This window comes from Cyprinodon tularosa, unplaced genomic scaffold, assembly GCF_016077235.1.
Source record: "Cyprinodon tularosa strain WSP-4 unplaced genomic scaffold, ASM1607723v1 ctg27, whole genome shotgun sequence".
Lineage (NCBI taxonomy): Eukaryota > Metazoa > Chordata > Actinopteri > Cyprinodontiformes > Cyprinodontidae > Cyprinodon > Cyprinodon tularosa.
The window spans coordinates 359,675-380,367 of record NW_024038974.1 but is presented as its reverse complement, the minus strand read 5'-3'; the positions used below and the strand labels follow the sequence as shown (position 1 = coordinate 380,367).

Genomic DNA, 20,693 nt, shown 5'->3' with positions numbered 1-20,693 from the left:
ACATCTGAGCACCAAAACAAGCACGGATTTTTTTATTTTATTTTCCCCGGCTATGAGCGTTTTAACCCCACCTACGGTTTCCGTGCCTTTCTGTTGTGCACCTTGGCTTTACTCTCCGTGAGCTTGTCTCCATCTGATGAAGGAATGTGACACGATGGGCTTGTTTTAACACGAGTGGGTAACAAATTCAATAAAGTTTGGTTCTTGTTTTGTATCTGTTATTTTTGTGCATTTCCTGTGATTGAAAGAGTCTGTTGACTGAATTAGATTCCAAAGAAGTGATCTTCAACTCCTGAACTCATATTGAGGCTTTAATGGCGGTTTGGACCGTGATCACATTGGTCCTTTTAGAGGAAGTGTCTCACACAGGCAGGACTCCATCCAGCTATAATTGGAGAACAGATTAGGTCTGTGGTTTAGTATGAATATTTGTAAATTTGGATATCATCTTAAATATTTTTATCCATTAAAGTATGGAGCCAACATGAGCCCAAAAAAAAAAAAAAAAAGCATATTTACAGAGTTTTTCTGGTTCTTTTTTTTAATCACAGCTAAACGTTTCAGCAAACTTTTTTTTTTTTTCCTTGAAGGAAAGCCTGAATAAAAACAACAAAAAATAACATTCAGGACCTTTATCATTTATTTGGCGTGGTACTATTTGTCCATCTAGGTCATTGTGTCAAACTCAAGGCAGGCAGGCCGGTTCTGGTCACCAAATATGGCATAAGATCATAAAATAGTGGCATATGCATTTAAAGTGGCTGAAATTGCTAAATGAAGCAGAGTAAAGTTATACCAGAACAGTGAGCTATTTGTAAACGAAATTATTTAAAGTTTTATCTACACAGCTGTAATCACCACTTTTGGAAATGGGATGATCCTAAAATGAGTTTTACAGCCCCACTCTAGTTAACAAATGCCTATACCTGATCACTGTCATCCTGTGGAATCACCTTTATTGGAATCTGTCTGACAGCGTTAAGTAGGCTGTTTTCATAAAGCAGCTCATCATGATCTAGTGTAAAGAAATTGAGGGGGGCACTATTGTGCCCAGGCATGCAGGGTTGGAGAGAAAAAATCCTGGGCCTCTCTCTTACCAGGTGATTAAAGACAGACTTTCATTTTTATGTTGCCCAATAAATCTACCCACATATTTATACATCTGTTCCCCCACACTCCCTTTATTGGCTCAGTAAAAGTAGTAACAAGGTGCTGAATTAAAAAAATGGTATGTTTTAAAATGAAAAATGTTAAAAGCTGAATTTAACAGGTGAAAAAAGCCCCCAAAAAAGGGTGAGGGGCAGGTGTAGCGTTGCCCAGAGCTGCTTGCACAGTAAAGGAGAATCGATACAATTGAGGAAAAACTCCTGGATTGGTATCAAACCAGTTTTGCCAAGCATTTAAATTATCTTAATTAAGTTAAGAACAATATTGTACCAGGATAGCAGCCATAAAGAATATGAAAGACCTACATGTCTTAAATTGTCAAAGACATTAGGTGAGCAATCCTGAGGCAGAATCTGCTGAAGGACGGGAAAAGAGTGGACCTTTCTGGAAAGAAGATTTATAAATCAGTTATAAAACAGAGGGATAAGTTAATCATAAGGATGTTTAAAGATGTTAGTGAGAACATGACAGCCTGGCGATGCAGCCATGTAGTCTGCTCTCAAGGAGAGAAAATCCTAAAGGTTTCAAGTGGCCTAAAGTCCAGACTTAAATCTAGTCTGAACTTTAAATAGTTTATATTTCGTAGAAATGATTGCAATTCTTAGAAACAAGCATTCTTAGTTTTTTTTTTTGTATCACTTATTTGAGTTATATATAGATTATATTGTCTTATATTATGTGTTTGACTGGTATAACTGATGTGTGCTCCTCAGTTTCCGCCTATGTCCTCCTTGTCAATGTCATCTCCATCTCAATTAGATTTTCATCTGGTTAAATAAAGGAAATTAAATCCAAGATGGTCTGATATAAAAATAGAGAGATGGTTAAAGGTTCAAATATATTGAACCTTTCCTGCAGAAAGTGGACTAAATTCACAGTGATGCAAATGACTCTCTGCCAGTTATCACAAACACACGAGGTTAGTAAAGCAGTTTTTAAGGTTTACGGAGCAATTACTTTTCCACGTAGGCCAGGAATGGTTTGGAAACCTGTTAGACAGCTACTGCTTTGTTACAGCATTTTAAGCCTTTACATTCCTGCACATTTAGCATAAATATATCACTATTTTTCTTCTTTTAGTTAACTTCCTTTTTAAAATTTTCACTCCAAACTCTGCTTTTAAATTGTAGAATCATATTTAGGTAGTAAATAGGAAAAGATTATGTATTTTAAAACTAAAGAAGCTGTTTTATAAAGCCTTGTGTGTTACATATCAAACCAGCTCACCTTTTTACATATCTGTATCTTAAATGATAATGAGATAATTGTCCTTATTACACATTAATGTCAGGGCCCAGGATCTAAAACTACACAATTTTAACCGTGAGATGATTTGAAATAAGCATTACAGAAACTATATTTTAATCTTTGGTATGGGTAACCGCACAGAAGATGCATAAAGTAATGAGAACACCTGAATTTACTTTACCTTCAGCTGCAATCAATACAATCAAGCGTACTAAACATTTGATAGAACCGCAGGCTTAGTAAGATAGCTTATTAGATGAAACATATATAGGAACATATGTTTCCTACACGTTTATGGATCTGGTTAGTGATCCAGATGTACAATAGGCTATTGACTGGGTCTGTGGATGTTCCACATATTTCACAATGGACCTTTTATGGAGAACATTTTCAATAGACTATGACTGGACACTTTGCATAGAGGAGATGGAGTTATATTCAACAGGTTCAGGAAATGTAAACTGCTGTGATTTGGAAATGCATAAACATTTATATATGACGTTCTACTTGAGGGCCGGATCCCCTTCTTCAAAAGCTCTGCTTCATTCTGCATCTGTGTTATGATGCTGATGACAGGTAAATACTTATCCTTCAGGGGTGTAGGGACACCGGGGCCCCAAGGGCCGGATTTATCAAGATCCAATTTTGCGTGCAGTAATTTGCGCTCGCAAACTGGAATTTTGCGCGAGGGGCTGGACCATGGTTTGCGGGTGATTTAACAAGAGCGATTGCGTAACTGGTGGCAGGTGCAAAACTGTTGGAGACGCCCTATTTAAATGATGGTTTTGCGCGTTTTGTGGTTTGCGGCAAAGTAGTTTGTAGTTTCTAAAAACTAGTGCATTAAGAAATTTAAATCTTACAGTGATATATAAAGAAAAAACTTTGGCAACCTTTATTCCCTAAGGTGGTATGTGGCTGAATTTCTACTTCACTGCAGTAAAAAAAAAAAAAAACAACAACAACAAAAAAAAAAACAGGTGTTTTGTATTGGCCTGTAGAAAAAAGCACATACCAAATGGCTCACAAGAAGTGACTGTGGATGAGATTACGCATCCCCGCAGCATTGGCATGTTGCTCCACAGGCGCAGGGGGAGAACCCCGACCCCGTCGGATAGCACTTCGGACAGCACTTCTGAAAAACGAGATTGGGAGATCCCAGCTCTCGCTCCAGCCGTACGCTGGAATGACCCAGATGCAAAAAAGTGCAATGTTGGAAGGAGTTTTGTGATATCTGGTATTGCATGGGTCCTCCTTGTGGCTGGCTCCAAATCCATTCGGAGTTCCCCCAACAAAATGGCAATGCTGGATAAACGATATGTTTTGATGATCGTTTCCTCCTTCATTGCAAAAATATTGACACGGAGTGAAAAAATGCGTTCTCTGCGTCTCCTTGCTTCATTTCAATGTCTCCTTCTTGCGACAATAACCGCTGCCATGTGTGCGCAATTACGCATACAGACCATTTGCACCTTCTTTTGAAACGTGTTAAATATAGAGTCAGATACCGTTAGCAAAATAGCTTTCAGGTTTAATAAATCACTTTGCGAGTGCTAAATTAATATATTTACATGTTCTCCTCCCACAAGACGCACTTTTGCGTGTAAACGCCCCATATTGCATATTCATTGCAGAAAAAGTACTAAATGGATAAGAGGCGCTATTTAGCACGTTTTAAAGACCAAATCCTTTTAGCACGCTGTTGATAGATCAGTTTGTACATTTTTTAGCGTGCGCAGTGAAATAGCTCACGTTTTAATACACGCAAACCTTTGATAGATCCGGCCCCAAGACTCTTATGGTTCAAAGCTGCTGTGGTAACCGAGGGTAACCTGACCGACTTCTCCTAACATTTAACTGTTTGCATGGAGACGATCAATGCTCCAAGAGACACTTTTTCTTCCAAGACCAGTCGCAGGATGGGTCCTGACCAGATTCCCACATATAGATTCGTTTATTCACATGGTTTCAGACACGTAGGACGCGAAAAGTTACACATGGGAATTACATTCTTTCCTACACTGACATTCAAAGGTCCGAAGCCTGACAAGGGAATTAGGGGGGAATCAGCACCAAGCTGGTTATTCTTAGAAATTATACTCTTTATCACTTTCAAAGGGGAGCTGATATGAGTAAACTAAAAACTTAGTTATAATTTTAGAAAAATCTAAACTTAATTTGCTGTGGTGAGCTGCAGGTTTCTGATTAAAAATTGTTTTAAAATGTTCTTTAGATTATCAATGAATCAATATTTAAAATGTTAGTTTTCGATCTACTTGGTTTCTTAACAGCTTCAATGTAAAAGAAAAGAACCAGAGAGAAAAAGCTGAGCTTTCCTTAACAACTTTAACTATGTTTTTTTTTTCTGGCCAAATTATTGCTATATATTTCCATTTTTTATCATCTAATATTATTAACTCATAATTTAATTCAGAAAATTGAATTTTGAATTCCCAAATAAAATCTGAATCTTGTAGCACTGGAGAGGATTCCCTAAAGGATTATCCACCTCAGATCTTATAAATACATCACTTCTATCCACTGTAGAAAGATTTCTTTTTTTCTCCACTTTTATTCATTTTAAGCTCACATGACAATAGGCTGGCATTACTTACAGAAAAAAAAGAAAATTAGTAAAAAGTCCTAACAATACATTAAAGAATAAACTTTTTAAGATGTAAATATTTGATGAAGAACTCGATAAAAGATAAGAAGAAATTCATCTGCTTGGAAGAAAGAAATCTAAACAAACGAGTAGGGATTTAAAAAAATGACGATTTCAACTTTCAACATCCAAACTAATATAAACTGTTTTGTTTTTTTTCTTTTTAAAAAGAACCTTTGACATCGAATTTGATTGAGAATGACATTAAATGTTTGGAAATTACTTATCCACGGTTTTCTTGTGATAATAAATACAATATTTTTGTTTTGTTGGACAATTCAGATTGGATTTATAACACTTGTTTTGAAAATAAAACAGACCTTTGAAGATTTATTACACATCATAATCAATGCTTCGCTGATCCGTCTGGTATGCTGTTTTACGTTTTCAAAATAAAAGAAACATACACATAGTAAATTTAAAATACTGCCCTATTCAACAACAAAAAAAATAAAGTAATCACGTATTTGCATTTATTATGTCATTTTTTTTCTGTATAAGTACAACACAAGTCTTTTCAGCACTTTGCATGATAGTTCTTTGAATTCTTACAACTTAATTGAACAGTGTAATTCAAAACAAATTAGTACCTTATCACCATTAGAATACTGTGCAAGAAAAAAAACATGTAAAACATCTAAACATGCTGACTTTTCTAAATTCCTATAGATGGCTGCTTTAAGTCAGAAATGGATTTGCATAGCCAGAGAAGTTAACTAATTGGGCAGGGTTGAATTTAGTTTGGATTAATTGAGCTAATCATCATAAATTATGAGGAACTGAATTGTAATTCCCACTATGCAGCTGTTCGGTGCTCAGCACTGTCGCTGTGGGTGCCGACTCCCTGCTTAAGGTTCAAGAAACAACAGATGCAAATAAAAATTTATAAATCTAGTTCCTTATTTGTCTCACAGCAGAAGATGTGGGTATTTAAGAGCAAGGAGAGGGGAGGGAAATAATTCAAGAAAAAAAAAATAAAGGCTTCAAATATTTCTTCTCTTGTACATGTTCTCCTGCCTCCATCACAGCAGCAATGTCTTTGCCTTACGCTCCGACCTCCAGGGTAAAGGTCACGCTGCCCAGGTAGCGGTCAGTGGGTGAATCGTTAATGATTCCCTTTCCGTTCAATTTGCATTGAACGTGGATGTGAGCGTCCTGCTGCACTCCGGCGAAACGTACAGCTACCACAGGCGCAGAGTAGTTCACCTGAGATAAAACAGACACAAACGACTCAGATGGTCCCGCAAAACGGCTGCCTCGCCCTGATTCCTAAATCCACACTCACATGTCTGAGCTTCCCGTAGTAAGGGTAGTACTTCATGTCAAATATGCTTTTAGGGAAAAACTGAATTTCTCCTAAAGCTTCTGGAGGTCCTTTCTAGGAGAGAAAAGTAGTTATTATCCTCATCAGTTCTTTGCAGACATTTTAAGAACCCGGGAACATTTTCACATTTTGCCTCATCACAACCAGAAAATTTTGATTAAGAACTTTTATTATAGAGCAACAGAAAGTGGTGTGGAAGTCAACTTTACAGGATTTTAACATTTATTTATTTTAATTGTGATGTAGAGATTGCCAACAGATTCAATACCTTAAGGAATCAGCCGTCATTGCATTACTCCTCCAAGTATTTTAAAGTATGAATTATTTTTTCTTGTTTATCTTCATAAAATGATCTTAAGAAGAAACTGGTTAAGATGCAAATCTCACCTCAGTTTAAGTTTGACATCTAACTATCTTTCCTTCATTTCTGACCAGCTTCCCTTTCTTCTGCTAAAATATCCCCATAGCATGATGCTGCCAACATCATGTCTGACCATAGGGGTGGTATGATTAAAGTAAAATGTGGTGTTAGTATTTTGCAGTAGTTGCAACCAATTTGATTTTTTTTTAAACAAAACCTGAGGGTTATGCTGTCATAAATTTTTCTAGCTGAGGTGTGGATCTCTGAAGGATTACTGTTCTTTTTACTATGAGCCTCTATGCTGCTTCAATAAGCAAACCACTCATAGCCTAAGCCTCCATTTTTATTGAATTTTGCTCGGTGTGCAGATGAGCCACTCTCTTTCTCTTTTCTAATCCCAGTTTACAGATTGAACAAAGCTCCATCAGATATTTAAAGCTTAGATTATAGTGTTATAATCTAATTTTTGCTCTCTCAATTTCTTCCTGACCTGTCTGATGTATTCCTTGGCTTTGTTTATTCATGTTTTTCATTAAACCTCTAAGGCTTTCACAACACCACTGGAAGGAACTGAGTTGAAATCACCCTCAGTTGGATTTTTAAAAGGCACTTAAAGGCACCAGATCTTATTTTCAGGAATGCAATGTTGAGGCAGATGGAAGAAAATGTCACACTTTTTAAATGTTTATCTGTTAGAATAAATATTTTCCCACTCCATTGTTCTTCACTATGTTCTAGTATTACATGTATATCGTTTGCAGCAAGGCAGAATGTGAAAGCGTTCAATGGGTATAAAACTTTTGTAAAACACAGTATTTCATCAGATATAATTCAATTATTCAATGTTTTTCATACCTTAACCCCACAAGTGACGTTTATTGGTTTACCCTGGCCAGGTAGGTACCCAAGAATCTATGAAACATTTAAAATACAATTTAGAACAAAAAGCAGAGATTTTCAATACTTTTTGTTGTTTTTTTTCTTCCACTTAAAGTTTGTAATGTTTTTTGTCTAAAATCATCTTTTTATACATAACCCTCGTGGAACATGTAGAAATCTAGCTTCAGAATGAATCCCATTACATTTTTTTTTTTACATCTAAACAAAACTGTTGTAATATTCAAAAACTAAAATTAACAACAAACAGGAAACAGCTGTTAAAAGTGACACACATTGTTGCTTTTTACCCACAGAATAAGAAAAGAGACATCCTGAATCCAAATGGTTTATTGTGAGGAGCTATCGGGTTCAACTCTAGTCGGAAGGTTTTGCAAAGTGTTATAAACGTGTTAACAGGACTGACTGTGAGGTCAGACACTGATGCTAGACAAGAAGACAAGGGTTACAGTCTCCCCTCTAATTCCACCCAAAGCTGTTTAATCGGGTTAAGGTCAGATAAGCTAAACAAGTTCTTTAAACCCCAAGTTTCTGAAAGTACACAAAGACATAGATGAAATAGATGAGCTGGTGTGCAACGATTTTGGACCAGAACAGGGCCATGGGATTTATTGGGATATTTTAGTTCAATGATTTGGATAAGAAAGCAATTTTAGACCATATAAATGTCTCTAAAACATTTGTGTTTGACATGGAAATAATCAAGTTCATGAATATAATCATATTAGCAATAGTTAACAAGACAAAATTTCTCCAGCATTTTCATGCTGTACCTCATTTGGCCACTTGGTATCACTAATCAGCAATTACAATCAATCTCACACTTTTAGCCAGTGATCTTTAGTATTAAGCTCCCCGGCCAGCAGTGACTGACTGTCCTTACCCGGTTCATCCGAAGCAGGACGCATGGCCTTCCCTGAGAGTAGCCATAGTGGGGGTCCTTCAGCCCCGAACACTCCCCCAACCAGGACCGCTTGAACTGACACGCTTTCCGCTCTGCGCTCTCCTCCAGATCATCCTGCAAGAAGTATGACTCACGCGTGCAATGGATATTCTTCTTATCCTGAGCACCATCATTATAAGCTGGAAGTGGAGAGTAGAGGGGGGAAAAAACCCAAAGGGGAAAATGAGAGAGGGATTCAAGGGGAGGGAGAGAGGCATAAATAAACCTTTGCAATTGCAAAACCCTGCCAGGCTCAGGCCTCTGGCAAAAGAAGCCTGACAAAAGCTGGTTTTGAAAAAAGAAAAAAAAAACTGTACTGAATGGCTACCCTCTGCCCACAAAGAGGATTCACTTCCCAGCATGCTCTACAGGAAACGAATGTAAAGAAAAAAATTAGACAAAGGTAGAAGAAGATGAGGATTAAGACCCTCTGAAGTCTCTTTCATTTTAACAAACTCAACGGCCTCAACGTTTAACGTCATCAAGTTCAGACTGACTCACGTCTTAGGTATTCCTCCATAGACCGGGCATACTTCTTCCAGGATTTGCGGTCAGATGCGTTAAAAGCGATGTCGTGGCCCTCTAGGTGTGGGGCCATTGTTAGACCTGCCAGTAGAGACCCAGAGACAGTCAACTGTGCAGAGCAGAATGAACGAGCAGAGACATGGGAGAGCAGGGAGGAAGGTGGCCTCTGAGGCTGGGGGCTTATTTACCTGGTGGCATCACTCTGTCATTGAAGGTAGGATGGTAGGGACTGATGGACCACATGAGGCAAAACAAACAGCCGCCAAACATGGCTGCCAGAAATGTGTAAAGTGCAGCGTAGAACAGCAGGATGAGGCCTGGACAGAGGGGGGGGAAATGATTACACAAGAGATTATGTTTGATCTGAACCAAGAAAATAATTAACCTTTTTTCTTTTTTTTCTTTTTGTTTGTGTTGTCTGGAGCCTAGTTCCTGTCAATGATTAGTACTGTCTCTAATTTGTTTATAAAGACATGCAAGGGGGAACCCCCCCCCCCCCCCCCCCCTTTAAATAATCACTCAAATATAAAGAGTCCATTACAAATAAATTGTGAGGACTTTCATTTCTCTGTCATTTTGATTCAGGAATCATTTTTAGAACGAATTTGACTAGATGTGTCCTAAATCTTAATAGCTTTTGCTGTTCATGCAATTTTACAGGGGACCAGTGGCGGCCAGCCTCGCGTCCCAACAACCACAAAGGCCTTTCTGTTTGAGCTCAGTGAGAATTCTCTCAGCTTGTTCTTTCACTCAGGAACACAGTGAACCTCCGGTTGCCATCGTAGTGAAGGTTTTTTTTTTTTTTTTATGCAGCCATAGAGGCCCAGCCAGCTCCAAGGAGCCCCAATCACCCCACTCTGGTATTGTATCCCCTCTCGCACACTTGCCTCACAGGACACGCAGAGAAGACTTGAACTCAGGGCCTTTTCTTCTGCAGACACATGGGCCCCACTTCTCAACAAATGTGCACACACTGGTTATATAGTTTCATTAAGCTCTTATCCCTCCCTGAAGGTGCAGCAGTTCAGTTTTTCTGTTAAACACAGATTTTCTTGACATGTTTTTGTCTCCAGCTGTGCTAAGGAAAGGGACACTCCTGCATCGCATGGCAGCAAGAAGCTGCTTATTCAGTCTGCATCAAGCTCTTAGTTTTTTTCAATGATCTTTATGGATGAAAAAAAAGATGTAGCAATCATTTGGCCAGAGATAAAAAAAAGGATGTTTAAAAAAAACACTAAAACATTAAACCACAAGTATTTATCATAATGCAATTCTGTGGGATTTTTATATATAAAAAAAGTTTAGATAAAACTTTTGAACATACTTGAATTCCTTTATTTCCTGCTGGATTTGAAACTACTAATTAACAAGTAACCTGCGGGAAATTCTTACATTTTAATGTATCATGACATATCCAAAATGTCCCCATTGTGGCATAATAAAGGGATTTTTCTATTTCTATTTTTTTCTATCATAGTCCAAAAAATATATATATAATTGAAAATAGGACTCTAACGACTTTTCTTTGATTAGCTCTCATAATCAATTAGGAAAAATTAGGTTTTTTTTTTTATCTTAATTAATAACTGCATCCAAATTGAGAGCTCCCAATACTTTTCAGTCGGTACACGGATCATCCAACTGTATGAATGATTTTTGCTTTTTTCTAATGTAATTAAAAGAAGAATCTGTAAAAGTTATGCTTGATGCATAAATGTTGACCTTCCAATTCCCTCTTTTGCAGTGGGAAATAAAAAAGACTACTTTATATAACCAAAAAACTTTAAAAAATAAAATAATTTTCCTTTTTTCTTGGAGTCAGTCCTTTTTCCCTTGGTCGACTCTGATCTATGTTTATGAGGTCAAAATAGAGAAAATCTTTACATATACCATTTAAATTAAAAAACATTTACTGATGCAGACGTGCTGATATTCTACTTATTCAGTTAAAAAAGCAAAGATCAAAGTCATGATCGGAAGACCGGAAGTCAGCACTAGCCAAAGAAAAGCTAGATCAGTGAATGTCTAAAGAAACACAGCACGTCTACATGTTCCTCTGCAGCAGAGGGGCCTTGTGCATGTTCGGTTCAGCAGCAAGGTCGCCAAGGCTTTGGGAACAAAACTGTGGAGAGCATGGTAAGATTTAGAGGAATGTGATTCCTGGCCAATGCAAGGCCAAGAACAGTGTCCTCCCGCTGGGGACGTGTCCCCAGGCAGTCTGTTTTTGTCGTGACTCTCTGAATTGTCCATGCACCTATGTAAACATCAAGCATGAAGACACACACACACACACACACACACACTGGACTAGAGGAACATTTCCCACTCTCAAATTATCTTTGAATGATGTATCTTGGAAAAACCATCTAGAAGACGGTTAATAATCTAGGTTCATAAAACTAATAACTTTTGCAACAGAACACAGAGCCTCTTATTGCTCAGAAACTCACTCCAGCTCTTGCCAGAGCGACCCATGAATTCGTTGGTCTCTGCATTCCACAGGTACTTCTTAAGGTCGGCTATCTTCTGGTGGAGTGTCCTCTTGGGAACTGGCCTGCGCTTCCACCTTTCGAAGTTCAGGTCCTCCTGCTCCAGGGGCTGATGCTCAGCCAGCTCCTCCTGTTCTTCCTCCAGCTCCACGCCATGTTTGAGTATAACCTTGGGCGGCTGGTGGAAAGAAGAGAAAAAGCCCTCACCACACATGTTCCAAACTGCTGGGTTCTGCAGTCGACCTATTTTCTTTTGCAGCAAGGAAAAACTGGCATGCCTCCTGATCCGATTATAACCAATAATTTCAACTGCAAGACAGCGCTCCGCATGTTAATGGACATCAAACTGATGGTCCTGTCCCCCGTTTCTGCAAATTATAAACTCTCTGGTGACCTTGTGGCACTCGTTGGGAGAGCTGACCTCTGCTGAGCCAGACCCTCCTGCTTGGAGCAGCAGCTGCAGACAGCAAAACTGGAAGGTCAATGTTACATCCAGATGTTACTCACTGACTCTCAGCGTCTACAGGCCATGGCACACAGATCCCAGAGAAAAACCATAGGACACCTCAGAGTGTCATGCAAAAGGGTCGTCATTGATTCGTCGATTGATTTATAACTTTTCTGAGGGTCATATTTAAATCGGAAACCATGCATTCATTTAACCTCAGTACTTACAGGAGTTTTAACAAGCTTCTCAGTTCCCCCTTCTGTGGCACTGGGCTCCATATTCTATACACACAGAAACAGCATTTATTGATTCATTAGGGGTTCATTTATTTAGTTTTTTTCACAAAAACAACACATTTCTAAAAAAACAACAACAATATCTTTATCAAAATATATACATGTATTCACAAGTGTAATTTATTTAAAAAGGAAAGAACTTACCTGAAGTTTTCTTCTCAATAAAAATTGTTGATAAATTAATCGGGAAGCCTCCTTGATCGCTAAAGAGTAACAATATTCGTCAAAAAATGTGCGGGGATTTCATTAGAAAGTTTTGGGCATGCAGAGGGGGGACCGGTGCGGAGAGGGTCCTTCAACTAGGCGCGCATCATAGTGAATGAAGGCTGCACAGAGGAAACCCGGGGGTGGGATACAGACAGCTTTTTTTGGGTCCCAGAGTGGATTTGGCAGTGGCTCTGAATCACAGCAATGCATTCTGTACACGCACCCCAACCGCCATTGTCTAAAAGCTGGACAAGGAGACGAATAAAACATGAAGGAAATATTTACAGCTCATTTTAATGACAGTGTGCTTGTGCGTAAAATCTGTCCAAATAACTTTATTTGCTGCTATTTTATTTATCTATTGTATCAATTTGTTCTAACTGGGCTCAAATTTATAATCAGTACTTAAACGTAAACCCAGGAGTGTCGATGCGTAATTGCGGACTTTTCCTAAATGCATCCAAATCGTGCAACTTGTGGCAAACAGCAAGCGCTCCTTCAGCTTCTTGTTGGAGGTTCATGTAGTCCTGAATCTATCTACACTCCGGTCACGTAAATCTTTGTTCCCCTCTTGTAAAAGTGGGAGAGGGGGACTCCTGAAGTTCTTTTTTTCCTGTGAGCCCTAAATGAAAAGAAAAATTGCGTCATGGAAAAATCACTTGTTTAAGTTTTTCGCGGTAAAAACGTGCGCACGTGTTAATGTAAGTGTACCTTGATGGTGAATTGAATGGTTCTGTCACAATGAAGACACCTGTGGTGTCAAAAGTACACACATTGGTTACTTAAGTAGAAGTATGGATACTGCAGTTTAAAAACACTCTGGTAGAAGTTGGAGTATCAACTTGACCTCTTTACTCAAGAAAAAGTGAAAAAGTATGTGCTCCAAAAACTACTTGAAGTCTAAAAGTATAAAGAAACCTTTAAAAAAAACAGCCAGATGCCACCATATGAATTGAATCAAATTTTCAACTATTTCAAAAAAATTGTTTGAGATAGGGCCAAGGATGAAGGAGGTTTTGTTGGTCTCCATCTCGTTTGTGTCCGTCCTTTTAGATATTTTTCTGAATCATCTTTTTCTGAATTTGACATTGTAGCATGGCATAGATAATTCGTGTTTGTAGTTTGAAGAACACTTGCTTGCTTCTGATGATTTCCTTTAGCTAACCAATGAGTGTTTGCATTATATGACTCAACCAATTGCACTAGTTTTCACTAGATGTCGATGAAGCCAATGATCTGCATTGGATGGCGCACATGACGTTAAATAAATATTTATTAACATTAAACCGAAGCCAGGAGTAACGAGTAACGTTTGTTTTAAAAATATAAGGAAAATACAGATACTTGTGTGAAAATGTAATGAGTAGAAGTCAGAAGTAGAAAGAAAAATTAGTTATGGAGTAAAGTATAGATACCTAAAAAGTGTATTTGACACTAGGGTTCATGTCTTTCTTTTATGATTGTTTAGAAGCCTAACATTTGCCCCCCTAGTGTGAAATCTTCTACTGAATTTAATGTTGGAAAATGTGGTGTTAGGTGCAGTGTTGGTTTGGGGTATAATTATACATATATTCTGCCATGAATCATTTATGTCTGTTGCTTAGCATTGTCATTGTGTAAAACCATTTCCAATCTGAAAAAAATGCAAAGTCTAAGCGACAGACATAAATTATTTGTTTCATTTTTCTCAAATTCTAGGGACGAAACTTGGCATTTGAGGCACAGGGACCCCAACATGTAACTTGTGTTCCTTTAACGAGTTCTGCTGAACACTGAAAGGAAAAAGGTCTATGTCATGAGTTGTGATTTCCATATGTCATAGTAAATGTATGTTTATTCCTTTGATGGTTTGTAGGAGTCAAAATAGCGTTCTGATAGGAATCCATATTTTGATCTGCATTATTCCTAATGTCTGTCCTCATGTAAAACAGATTCAAACTATATTGATGGAAGCAGATTTCACTCTGAATTACAACTTTAGATGTACCCCTCCTCTACAACAGTCAGAGACGTAGCCAGAAAATCCTAATAAGGGTTTCCAGTCAATAACCTATGAATATTGAGGGGTGGCAGAAACACACCAGAACCTCAGGGTCAATCTATACTGTTCCAACAGGAACATGCACAACATCCATATTTTCTAAATAAAGACAAAATATGCTTTCCTGCAGCCTTTGCTAACAAACAGACACATATATTGAAACATCTATGCTGTGTAAAATAAAAGTATATCGCACAAAATTATTTTAGGTTTGAGATCTGGGGCGAAAATATTTCAATTGTCATTACCTACTTTAATCAATAATCATTCTGCAAAAAAAAAAAATTATATTTAAATTTAGGCTACTAATATCCACATTTAATTAATTTTTATGTTATTATTAAAATAGCTATTTATCTATGATTTCACTGAAGACTCTTAGATGACTTGCAGAGGCACATAATTTTATCTTTACCCCAAATAATTCAAAATTTAGTTCTGAAAAGAGCATGAATTCTGTATCTATCATCTTTAATGTCTGTATATTGATGTGCATAATTAACCACAGTGTTTGTGTTGTCAAGTAGTTGTTAATATATGAAAAATGTTAATGTTTAATAGGTTTTGTTAAAGAAAAATGATTATTTTTTAGACTTTAATACAGTTAATCTTATGGCATGTGTAAACACTCTCACTTGAACATATTTCTTAATTTTGAACAAGGCTGTGTTAATGATTTGAAACTACTAATGGATAAGTATTTAGACCACCAGCCCATAGAATGAGTATCTCCTGGGGGGTGAATAACAGTTAAGCCTGCAGGAGAGATTTCTGCTTGGTTTACAGAAGGTCAAAAGTGAGGCCCCCCGCATTCCACACCGAGTCTGTGAGAGCTTATCTTGTGTTTTATGACCCTGAGAGTTCTAGATGACAGGACAAGCTTTCCGCCTTTTCTTGTTAAAACAAAGAAGCAAATGACCCCAGATGTTTGCAGTAAATTTGGGGAAGCTCTAGGCAGTGTCAGAGATGCCGTCTGGTTGGAGGACCGAGGGCCAGCCCCTTTTTGAATGGATTAGTTACAAGAGGATAAAGCTTTCTATATAGAAGTTACAGATCAGATTTTGCTCTTGCAAACTCTCCAAAGATGTCTTGTACGTCTTTGCTTTATTTCCTTCTCTCCATTCATGTCAGGTAATGGAATGTATGTCTCTGTTGTTCTGCAGTTTCTGGTGTAGGTTTGTGCATTGTCTTATTTCTAAGTGTATGCATTGTCTTATATTGGATTAAACTCTGTAATTCTGTGATGTCAACACGCCTTGCTGATTTTCATAGTGACCACACGCAGCTCGCCGAGTGGACCTGGGGAAGGGAAGAAAATGAAAAGCCAACCTTTTTCCAAAGTTAACTATGTTAGAATATTTTCTTCCTTTACAATTGGGGGCTCGTGCCGGTTCTGGAGTCTCGGCGGACGGCTGTTTGGTCCTGATTGATCCGTTTCGGCCCGACGCTTCGGTGTGGTAAGACAGTATCTGATTATTTTTCAGTTGTCTGAAGCGCCGTGTGGTCGGACCTGGGCTGATTTGCTGTGTGCGGCCTCACAGAATTCAGAAGCTGCAGAGGTAGATAAAATCCCTCCTAACAGAGTCGGTTGTTTAAGGATTTGAATAAATACACATTACAGGGAACTGTGGCTAGTTCAAACAGAGCCTTTACGTTAACTCTGACTTAAGCTGGGTTTTTTAAAAGAAGGTTTTATTGATTGATTAATTGATTAATTGATTAATTAATAAAGATTAATTTATTCTTTAGCCCTGAGGAACAATGCCTGGGCCTCTAAAAAAGAATTTCGGGTGTCTGTGTATTAATTAGCAGGGGCTTGTATCAGCCCGGAGATTTCGACTCATCTCCAGTGGACTTATAATTATTTGGGTTAATTGGATCGAGTTGTATCACTCATGGAAAAGGACTAATAGCAGGTTAATTGGACCGAGTTGTATCACTCGTGGAAAATAAAGGACTAATAGCAGGTTGGATCACCTTTCTTTGGCACCCTTAATCGGGTTGCTTATAGTATAAAGGACTAAAATAAATTATTTGATTTAATACGGGTTCAATCGCTCTCCCCAGCTGAAAAAGAAAAAACCTTTTGTCACTGGGCGGATTGAGTGATCGAATAAACTAAATTGAGGCTTATTTTCGCCTCGAGCTTGACCCAGCTCTGAAGTGTAGGACTGAGAAGTTGAAATGAGAATAAAAGGGATTTGTAAAATTGAAATTGGACAATTAAAAGATGCGTCATACATTCCTTTAGCCGGCACCTGACATTTTCTTTTCTTTTCTGTCTTTTCTTGACTGAACTACAACGTTGTCTATGTTTCTGTGTTTTGTATGTTTCTTTGTGTTTGTGGCTGTGTGTCTGTCTTCCCCCGTTATACTGTAGCCTATGTCCCACCACGCGCTGCTGTCTATTCGTCTGTCTGTGTCTGAATTGTGCTGAGATTGTGCGCAAGTGATTTGTGTTGGTGGATGGTTAATGAGATTGTGTTATGAGATATTGTTAAATATTTTTGCTGGATGTTGTATTACTAACTTTCTGTTAAAATGTGCTTCTGTGGGACAGAGGTGTCTCCATTTGGGTTACAAGTTTTGTTTCACAGCGGGGGGACTGATTGACCCCCCTTATTTGCATTTTGGGAGTGCTTCAGTTCTGTGCTATTTCCAGCTCACGCTTTCAGGATTCTTGGATTTTGATGTGAATTGCTTTTAGAACTGTGTTTTGTGTTGAAATGAAAAGTACAAAATAACAGATTTACAGATGTTTTTACTTTCTCAGCGGGAGAAATGTGTGGCATCAGTTCCAGGCTAGAGCACTGGAATGATCCAATTGTTTTTTTATAATATTGTAACATTGACAATCACTTCAATTTCTAGGTTTCCTGACACAAGAGGGAACACCCTCACTGCTTGAAACAAGAGAACAAAAATGAGAACATATGGATGTTTTTCTGCTTGACAGTGTTTTCTACACTGTTAATGTGGGACATGTTGAAACACTAATGAATAACTTTGTTTCTTGTAGGACGATCTTCGTGTGCAGCCCATTTTGCATATTACATGACCACATGAACGGTTTTTGGGTTTTCCTACAGGGGTCTAGGTAGCCATTTAATAACTATGGGCTATCATGAAATGCGGTTGTGTGTATAATATGGAGTTTTTAAAAAAGGTTCACTCAAAACTGAACAATATTAGAACTATTGGATAATTATCTCTTTTTATTTTTTTTCAACCATGGTCTTATAATAATTGTGTTTAAGACTTTCACAGGACGAATTTTGGTTTGAAATCTGGGGTAACATCCTGCATCTTTCTTACAATGGGGTGTTGATGAGTCTGCTTGAGTGTGAATGAGAGTGAATGTGTAGGCTGATGGCCTTTGATGGGTTTTAGGATGCTCTATGTAAATATGACCTCAGTTTAGTGTGTAGTTGTGTGATATTTTTCTTATTTTAAACTATTTAGGTACACTGAAGGTTTTGTTTCATAAATATGTTTTTATTACTGCTTTAAGGGACAATTTTAAGGTAATGACGATTTCATATTTTGGTGTCACAATCTGGTTGAAGCTGAATCATCTGCTTGTGCAGTGAAATTAATATGAAACGAGAATTCAGCCTTGGCTTAAAGCAGATAGATGTAGTTATTAGGAAACTGTGTTATCCACTTTGACTAATAACACTAACAGACTAACCTAAATTCTAACTAACTAAACTTGGTTTATATTTCTAATGGGTAACTGATTGGACATGTTGAAATTTTAGCATAATGGGGGTAAGTTCTTCCATTTTTTGTTTTTCCACCTCTAAATTGTTTTTCTTTTGGAAATAAGAAAACACAGGGGGATGTTATAAAGATAAGACATTACAGATGGAACTTTGAAATTTACGGTAATCTCAGTCTAGTTTGAATACTAGATGGAAGATTTGGAGAAATGGTGGAACATCTTATGATATTTTGGTTTTTCAGCAAATTATTATATAAAAGTGACATAGATTCCAAATTGTTTTCAAAATGAGAATTTTATTATATCAACAGGGGGAGAAGCAGAAGTAGACCCTAATTCCTGGTAAATTTTTGGATATGGTTAATGGTAAATTAGTTAATCAATAATTTTGATTTTTTCGATTCAACAATAGTGAATTATGGATTTCTTTAATGTAGAGTCATATGGCCTTCCTGCTTTGCTAAAATATGATGTATGTGATATAGAAGCTTCTACTGAATTAGATTTGATCATCTAAAATTGAACGGTTTCAAATAACATCTATGCCATGTTTATTTACATTTAAAATTGTTGATAGATTTCTGCATCACTGCTGACTTTGATTATATACAGTTGGGTGTAAATTGTTAATTTTGAGGAAAATTTTGGTTAAAACTGCTATGAAATTCAGATAAAATGTAAAGGATTTCTGAAATTTTAAAATAGGACTTTGTCTTGAAGCGTGGGACCATGATAAGGATGTTTGGTATTTAGTAGAACAATATGCAATTCATAATTATTTGACCAAGGGCAATTCCATCACCACTTTTATAAGTATCAGTACTTGAACATTCTATAGTTTGTTCTAATTCTTAAATGAGTTTGTGAGGTTGTGATTTTAGAATTTGTAGTTGATATTTGGCACAAGCAGAGTGAATGTCATCGAGGTATTGACGTTTATTGATTTTGAACAGTAAGTGTCATTATTTTCTTAATTCTGGCACATCTGATCGTGGACTATTTTAACACATATCTATGCTTATTCTTTTTGCAGTTCAGGATTTGGGGCAGTTGGCCGTTTGTGCTATAACAACAACAAATCTAGAGCCACACGGGAGGATGCATCACAAGATAAATTTTATTTATAATAGTGAAAGTAACAAAATGTGGCAAATATAAGTTTTGCTTTTTAATTACTTTGTATTATTTTTTCTCTGGCAGTTCTCCTTCCTTCTGACTTGATGGCAATCTTGGGGGAAGGGTCTTTTGAGCTCAGAGATCATGGGAAGATGTATTTGAAGGGATCTTCTTGATTACCGCATCAGACCACTGTTGTTGCTGAACAAAGACATGATGATGCTGAATTAGGCCCATCTTCTGCTGGACTGTTGTATGAAAGCCGAACGCTGTTGAGCGATTACGAAGGTCAGTGAAAGCGAACTGTTCACCTGCTGTACATGATGATGCTGCACGTGATTGCAAAGTGCTGCTCATAGGACCTGGCAACAGATGTCTCCTTTGACTGTTGCTTTTCATGCCTGGCTGAAAACAAAAGGGACTCAAGCGTTATCTGGGGGAGTCTTCTATGGCTGGGAATCAGCAGTGAGTCGGGACCACAAAGATCATAGCCTTTTGTCCAAACCTGGACGGGGGTTTCAGTAGATGACTGGTCTGCTGGTTTCTATGTCCTGCTCTGTCGACCACGAAAGGCTGACCAAAGTTCATTAAAGCGGGACTGTATCCAGATGTTTCTGCACTGCTGGAATGACTGCTATTCTGGACACCTTCTGATTCAGCAGATAAAGAATTGGGGCATGGCAAGTTGCTCAGCGGTGGTCCTGTTGTGTGTTCTCATGTTTGATCCTGGATTCTCACCTCTGATCATGTGACCTGGGCGCCAAAGCCCACTCCTGGGGTTCCCTTCAGTCTGCAGGTTGGAGACGAAATGGGTGCCAACACAACTTGGTAGTGGTGAATAAGTTCTTTTCTTTAAATTTTTGTAGTGTGTGATGCCATTGTTCTCTTCTTATTTTAGATATAGCACTGAGGCGCCCTGTTTTCTTCACGTCCTGCAGCCCTGCAGTGTAATTCTAGGTGTTGAGGACAACCCCATCTCCTGGGGTCAGAGGTTTTACGATGCAGTTAGGGGTTGGTGTGCACCAACTGTTACGACACTGCATTCCTCCATGATTCACTCTGTTTGTCTCACAAAATGCTAAATGTGTCTTTTTCCCTTCCTGCCTGCAAAGAATGGGCAGGGACTAACTATTGCAATTACATATTTTTTCTTAACTATAGCTGAATTGCATTGTGTGTTACGCTTCATCTACTAAGGAAGATGATCTAAATTTTATTTACATAGTACAGAGGCTATCATTCAGT

At 37.9% G+C, this 20,693-nt stretch overlaps 1 protein-coding gene across 1 annotated transcript; it reads right to left on the bottom strand.

Moving 5' to 3' along the window:
- Positions 1–5,394: 5,394 nt before the first annotated feature.
- atp1b4 (ATPase Na+/K+ transporting subunit beta 4) lies at positions 5,395–12,691 on the bottom strand. The gene is made up of 9 exons (XM_038289597.1): positions 12,505–12,691; positions 12,292–12,345; positions 11,578–11,794; positions 9,316–9,444; positions 9,104–9,208; positions 8,543–8,742; positions 7,618–7,674; positions 6,363–6,455; positions 5,395–6,283 (listed from the first exon to the last, which is right to left on the bottom strand). Exons 2-9 carry the CDS (start codon positions 12,340–12,342, stop codon positions 6,122–6,124), a joined length of 1,014 nt encoding a protein of 337 aa, XP_038145525.1. The 5' UTR covers positions 12,343–12,345; positions 12,505–12,691; the 3' UTR covers positions 5,395–6,121.
- Positions 12,692–20,693: the final 8,002 nt, after the last annotated feature.

Coding starts and splice junctions, on each gene's coding strand:
- atp1b4 (XM_038289597.1), bottom strand. CDS start 12,342: ATGGAGCCCAGTGCCACAGAAGGGGGAACTGAGAAGCTTGTTAAAACT. Junction 11,795..12,291: donor AGAAGCTTGTTAAAACTCCT/GTAAGTACTGAG, acceptor TCTTTCCACCAG/CCGCCCAAGGTTATACTCAA. Junction 8,743..9,103: donor TATGGAGGAATACCTAAGAC/GTGAGTCAGTCT, acceptor CTCCACTTCCAG/CTTATAATGATGGTGCTCAG.